Below are 6610 nucleotides of genomic sequence, written 5' to 3'. Positions count from 1 at the left end.
GTACACTTTACACCTCATCACAGCCTATTACCATCTCGTCCAGCTTCTAATCTCTTTTACTTCTTTTGGTTCTTTTATTCTTTTGTCCGATCGCAGCCCTGCCTTCGATCTAGTTCCTTTTCTCTCCAGTTTTGAAGAAGGGTCAAACCCGAAACGTCAACTCAAATTTCTCTCCACGGATGTTGCCTGACTTGCTGAGTTTTTCCAGCATTTTCTGTTGTTATTTCGGATTTCCAACATCTGCAGTATTTTGCTATCGTTGGAGTATTCTGTGTTTGATTCATTGTGTGGAACCTTGCGTCAAACTTCGAACACAAGACTTGGTGGTTAATTCCTGATGATCCTCGCAAGCATTGCAAATTTTGTGATTTCCCTCACTTTTTTCTATATCTTCCGATCATCTGACCGGCAGCAAAGTCATATGACTGCTCCCTCTTTTTGCGCGTGGGTAATAATAAGAGAAGGAAGCTCAGAACACAAGAGGTTGACGTTTTAAGTAACGAGGGTAAGACGCTGGCGTTTGCTGTTGGTGTTATTTTAAAATAAAATTAAAAAAAACCATGACGTGCTAAAAATATAAAGGTGAGTCTGGGCCAGTGTGCACTGTTCGGGTTGGGTAACAGTTAGACGGAGCGAGCCCGGTTACTGCAAGTCCCGGGGAGTGATCCCAGTCGTGAGGGAGGACGGTCGACAATCAAATGTTGAAGTGGATCCTGTTCCGCGGTAACCAGCAAAATATCTCATCACCGTCAGTTTCACGGCTTCGGGGTCGCAGCGTGCCCGGGATTTTCCTGGATTGATTTATCCGCATCAGGGTTTATTAGCTGTCCTTTTCGTGCTGCCGAGATTTAATGAATTGTTCAGTCTGTGTTGTACAATGAGAGATCTTTTTTCATGCAGTAAGCATTTACAGTTCCGCTTAACCTTTTTGTTGCCCCTGATTAAAGTGTGTGTCTCTTGCAATGGCTAGAAAACCAAAACTGTGCCGCTTATACCTGCTGTAAAGATTTTTTTAACGTTAAATATTTTATGGAAAAATATACCAATGATGATTGTTTGAGGGGGGTGGGGATGGAAGGAGGATGGCTTCTTCTGGCTACACATGCTGTTGCTTTTCCCACCTCATCTTGATTCTCCCCCAATATTCAGATGACACTTTTGCCACTTTTTTAAAAACTTGGATTCTTCATGGTTTGTTCAACTTTACAAGTGGAGCATTTCCACATGCAAGAAGTGTCAGCCAAGGTTTGCTTTAACAGGGCGCCGAAACTGCAGATCTTGCACTGCTGCAAAAATAGCTTCAGTGTTGCAATGTGTTGGGTGACTGCAGCCGAACTGGTGTCTGCTTCGGGCGCGAGGCTGTTGCATCGGTGCTTCAGTGTGAAATGCAGTCTGGGGACTTGCACCTTTTTGCCCGCCTCCTGCCCGCAGAACCGTGGACCATCCAATGAGCGAAACGTCGTGTCCGCACCCACCCTGTGCCACTTGCTCCGCACCCAAGGCGGGAAACGGTGGGTGCGGACCCCTGTTGGGCTTCGGTGTTCAGAGGTCGGGAGGGGAGGGAGCGAATTGGTGAAATGCTGCCATGCACACAGACCCGCGGATAAAAGGTCAAATCTAAAGAGTTGCACACGCAGCAGACTGACCACCGCCTGGAACTTGCGGAGGCTGAGGGGAGGGTAATAGGACTTCCTTGCAGCAATGGTCCCAAGGATCAGGAGCTCATCGCTGGTGTGGGTGGAAATTGCCTGTCCCTCCCTCCCTTCGAGGCAATGGTCGAGCACCAAGCCCAGGTTTCCCAGTGGATTGTGAATGCCCCGTTTGTCCCACCTCGTTTGGGCTTCAAACCAACTGCAACATGGTGTGAAGGCGAGTTTAAAGTATTTCCAGGTGGTCAGCTGGACCGTCCACTGCAGTGGTGCACAAGACATTTTTTCCCCCGTGGTCCATGTAGATTTGTACCGTGCAGCCTTAGGGGTTACATGTAAAGTTTAATTAATAATTCTCATTCATTTACTTATATCTCAAGTTGTTAATATTAATACATCTTGGTATTCTGATTTTGGATTGACCAGGCAACAACAGACTAAGAACAGCCTTTCTCAAACTTCCAGGCCCCCACAATTTAAATGGAACAAGCCAGGAAGTAAGATAACAAAATACTGCAGATGCTGGAAATCCGAAATAACAACAGAAAATGCTGGAAATCCGAAATAACAACAGAAAATGCTGGAAAAACTAAGCAGGCCAGGCAACATCCGTGAAGAGAAAATAGAGTCAATGTTTCGGGTTTGACTCTATTTTCTCTTCACGGATGTTGCCTGGCCTGCTGAGTTTTTCCAGCATTTTCTGTTGTTATTAGCCAGGAAGTAAGACTTGAGTAGCCTGGATCTTGTAGCCCAGATTGACAGGGCTCTGATGCCATGCCTGGCCCACAAGTTGCAGTTTGGACACCACTAGTTTACATCTTTAAGGTGAATAAAGAGCCAGTTGTTTGCTAGCAACAATTTGCAGGCATTGTTTAGTAGCGCTCTGCTATGTGTTTTTAAGTATGGATATGCAGTGCTTTTTTTTTCCTGTTTTGAGATTGGTGCAGAGCTGGTAGTGTAGCTCACGGCTGCTGGGTCACACTGCTCTCGGATGGTTCCTGCACACAGAACTTTCAGTTTTCCTTTCCAATGTTAGTACTCACTGGGAAGGAACTTTGCTAATTTTCATTATATTTTCTTCCATTTTGAGTGCGACTTTCCACTCATTTAGTTATTGGCACTATTTTCAAAGGTAGGTCTCATGGGGAATTAAATCTCAGAATTTAAAAAGACTCTGATGGTGAATTCTGGCTAGCTCCCAGTTTAAAAAAATTTGTATCCCTTGACATTTCTTTCCTGTCAACACACTCTGATGACTCCTGTCTCATGCCTTCCTTTACATGACTTCAACCAGGAAGCCAATTCTAGGGTCAGTGCGAAGGTACAGTGTTGCCGGTCCATTTGATGGAAGGTATTTTTGAGTGCCGGAATTTCAATACTCAGCCGTTTTTTATTCAGAGGCTTATAGGTTCGGCTTTGTGCAGAACTATTCTTCAGCCCGTTGTCAGACAGGGAATTGTGTGTGGTTTGTGATTGTTCCTGATGCTTCTAGAAGATGTATTGATGTAGCTACATTCTGTATTGGCATATGACCAGGATGAAGTCATTGGTCACAAACCTGTAGGTTAATTTTTTTTGGGTGTCATTTAATATTACTCTTGGTAGTGTGACCCATTGAATGGCACTTAAATTCATTCTCAGGGTATGAGCATTGCTGGCAAGGCCAGCATTTATTGCCCATCCCTAATTTTATTGCCTCTACAGATACAGCCTTCAACCTTAACTGAAATAATTGTGGTCTCTGCAGTCTTCAGTGTTGATCCATAGAGGCAAGGGAGCAACTGGGTTGAGGCTAAGTGGAAGCAGTCAGGACTGTGTGATGCCTTTAACCTGTCCCCACTCACTTGCTCCAGTCAGGAAAGTGGAGAAGTATATTTCATGTAAACCACCAAGAATATCATCAGCTAAGTAGTCTGGAATTCACTTCCTTCCTGCTATTGATTTATTTTCAGTGCAAGTTTTTGCTCATTATGATCATCAAAGACAGCCTGTTATCCAATACTTCTTCATTTACAGAAAAGCCTCACAACAGGAGGGGAGGGAGAAATAATTGGAAGTTGATTTATGCTAATAATTGTACAGATCAACGATTTGCAATTATTAGTTAACCCTCCCTTTGGGTCCAGGATAAAAATGGATGGCTCTTTTCTCTTAGAGAAGACATTTTAATTCGGTGCCCGTCCAGGTGGAACCATCTGTTGCAGGACATAGAATTTGAAGAAACAACAGAACTGGGTGTGAATGAAAAGATGTGCACCCCAGAAATAATGAAGAGCTGGCTTTAAATTGTAATACAAAAGCAAAATACTGCGGATGCTGGAAATCTGAAATAAAAACAGAAAATGCTGGAAATACTCAGCAGGTCAGGCAGCATCTGTGGAGAGAGAAACAGAGTTAATGTTTCAGGTCGATAACCCTTCGTCAGAACTGGAAAAAAGTTGGAGATGGAACAGGTTTTTAAGCACATGGGAAGGGGAGGAAAGAACAAAAGGGAAGCCTGTGATAGGCTGGAAGGCAGGAGAGATTAAGAGACAAAAGAAATGATGGTGCAAGGCAAAAGGAGATGGTAATGGGACAAGTTAAGAAACAAAAGATGGCTCTAGATGAAGTGTTAATGGCGATGGCAGAATGATCGAATGATCGACAGCTGCCATGTGAGAGAGAGAAAAAAATAGGGGCCGAGGTTATGGTCTGAAATTGTTGAACTCGATGTTGAGTCCAGAAGGCTGTAAAGTGCCTAATCGAAAGATGAGGTGCTCTTCCTCGAGCTTACGTTGAGCTTCATTGGAACAGTGTAAGAGGCCGAGGATGGAGAGGTCAGAGTGGAAGTGGAGCGGAGAATTAAAGTGACAGGCGACCGGAAGCTCGGGGTCACACATACGGACTGAACGGAGGTGCTTTAAATTATGTTTAGCAAACATTCATTGTATCTCAACTTTCAGATGCAGTCTACTGTAATTTAACAAGAATAATACTCTCTTTCCTCCCCACCACACAATCTGGGGAGTGACTTTTATTTATGAACGTCTATTTTTAAAGGGGAAATGTTCTCTGACACTTTGTCTAGCTTATGGGTGAGAGTTAATGTATCTGCCGTTTACATATTTTAAAGGAAAATTGCCATACTGTGGCCAACAGGGCACTAGAGTTTTTGGGCTTTGTTACACGATCTAGGCCTGGCCCAAATACCTCATTGAGGCAGTAATGCCCTTTTTAAGATTTAGTACAAAGCGCTTTGTTTTTCTTTTACAGTTTACTTGAACATTTGAGAAACAACAATGAAGTTGATTATATTGGAGGACCACATAAAAGCCAGTGAATGGGCTGCAAAATACGTCAGGAATCGGATCGTTCAGTTCAACCCGGGTCCAGACAGGTACTTCACCCTGGGTTTGCCAACTGGTATGTAGGAAGACATTTGATATGAATTGAGTCTGTACTGTTGGTTGTTTAGTTCTGTTGAATCTTTCAGAATTTAGTGCCCATGTATATGTTCAGCACTGCCATTAACCTATCCCCTGGTCAAAAAAAAAATAGCCTTTTCTAGGTGATACTGTCAATTTAGTGTTGGGTGGTTTTGTGTTGACACTGTCCAAACTCCTATCACCAAGGTCCCTTGTGTTCCAACAATCTTAGTTGGCTTTGAAGCCAGATTTCTGAGTTCAAAAGTCTGATGTCCTGTGACACCGTCACCACAGAACAATACAACCAGAGATGTGCAATATTTCTTTCTTTTCTTTCCACTCATACAAAAAAAATCCACAAATGGTATTTTTGGCCAGAAGAGAGAGACAGTCCAACACACCTTCATGAATACAGGAAACTTTGTTATATCCGGCACCGACGGGACTGAGCTGTTGCCGATCTATCAAAACTGCCGGACATACCAGCGTTAATGTTGAAGCATACGGAGATTTGCAGCTCCATATCTGGCAACAAACACTGTTGCTTAGCAACAGCTTCTAAACAGTCGGCCGTACCTTAGAAGCGTCTCTGTAGCTTAGCAACAGCTTCAGAGAGACTTTGCAGAGCCTGACTGTTTGGAAAAAAAGCCACGAGAAGAAGAAAAAAAAACCTAACAAAACGGCTCCTGATTTCTGCCGGTAGATCGAGGTTTCCGGACATACAACCTCCGGATAAACCAAAGTTTCCTGTACAATGATACTGCTTCTTGATTGTTCCACTTGACAGTTTTTTCTTGTTCTTCTCTTCCCTACCTCCCTTTCATCTGAGACTGCTGTAACTTTCTTAATGGTTGCTAGGATTCTAACACAAGCTTTAAGAGACTCATGCACTCTAAAAATTAAAGTAGAATACCTAATCAGAACTAGTCAGGACGAAACACCGTTCAGATTAATAATTTATTCGGACTAGTGAGTCATTGCTCAAAATTTGATGTGTGGGCAACTGAGTAATGTGAGCAGCCATTGAAATGGGATGATGTGGAGATGCCGGTCCGGTTGGACTGGGGTGGACAAATGTGAGAAGTTACACAACACCAGGTTATAGTCCAACAACTTTATTTGAAATCACAAGCTTTCGGAGCGCTGCTCCTTCGTCAGGTGATCTGGCCTACTACCGTGGTATCATCCGCAAACTTGATGATGGTGTTGGAACCATGAACAGCCACACAGTCGTGGGTGAAGAGGGAGTAGAGGAGGGGGCTCAGCACACATCCTTGTGGGGCCCCTGTGTTCAGCGTCGGGGGGGGGGAGGTGTGGTTACCTAATTTGACAGACTGGGGTCTGTTTGTTAGGAAGTCCAGGGTCCAGTTGCAGAGGGAAGTGTTCAGGCCAAGAGTGTGGAGTTTGGTGGCCAGCTTGTTGGGGACGATAGTGTTGAATGCTGAGCTGTAGTCTATGAACAGCATTCTGATGTAGGTCTCTTTATCATCTAAGTGATTCAGTGCAGAGTGTAGAACAGTTGTGATTGCATCCTCCGTTGATCTGTTTGCACGATAG

At 43.9% G+C, this 6610-nt stretch overlaps 1 protein-coding gene across 1 annotated transcript in view; it reads left to right on the top strand.

The window, feature by feature from the left end:
* Positions 1-407: 407 nt before the first annotated feature.
* The window catches only part of LOC147114124 (glucosamine-6-phosphate deaminase 1), a 28247-nt gene continuing 22044 nt past the window's right edge, over positions 408-6610 (top strand). Inside the window, exons 1-2 of the mRNA XM_085995740.1 lie at positions 408-505; positions 4902-5051. Coding sequence (XP_085851866.1) covers positions 4928-5051 — 124 coding nt within the window. The 5' untranslated portion in view covers positions 408-505; positions 4902-4927. The remainder of the gene's footprint in view (positions 506-4901; positions 5052-6610) is intronic.

Source organism: Somniosus microcephalus, chromosome 8 (assembly GCF_052327205.1).
Source record: "Somniosus microcephalus isolate GS21.2 chromosome 8, FLI_Smic_1.0, whole genome shotgun sequence".
NCBI classification, from domain to species: Eukaryota; Metazoa; Chordata; class Chondrichthyes; order Squaliformes; family Somniosidae; genus Somniosus; species Somniosus microcephalus.
The sequence above is the reverse complement of the archived record's forward strand: the minus strand, read 5'-3'. Positions and strand labels throughout refer to the sequence as shown.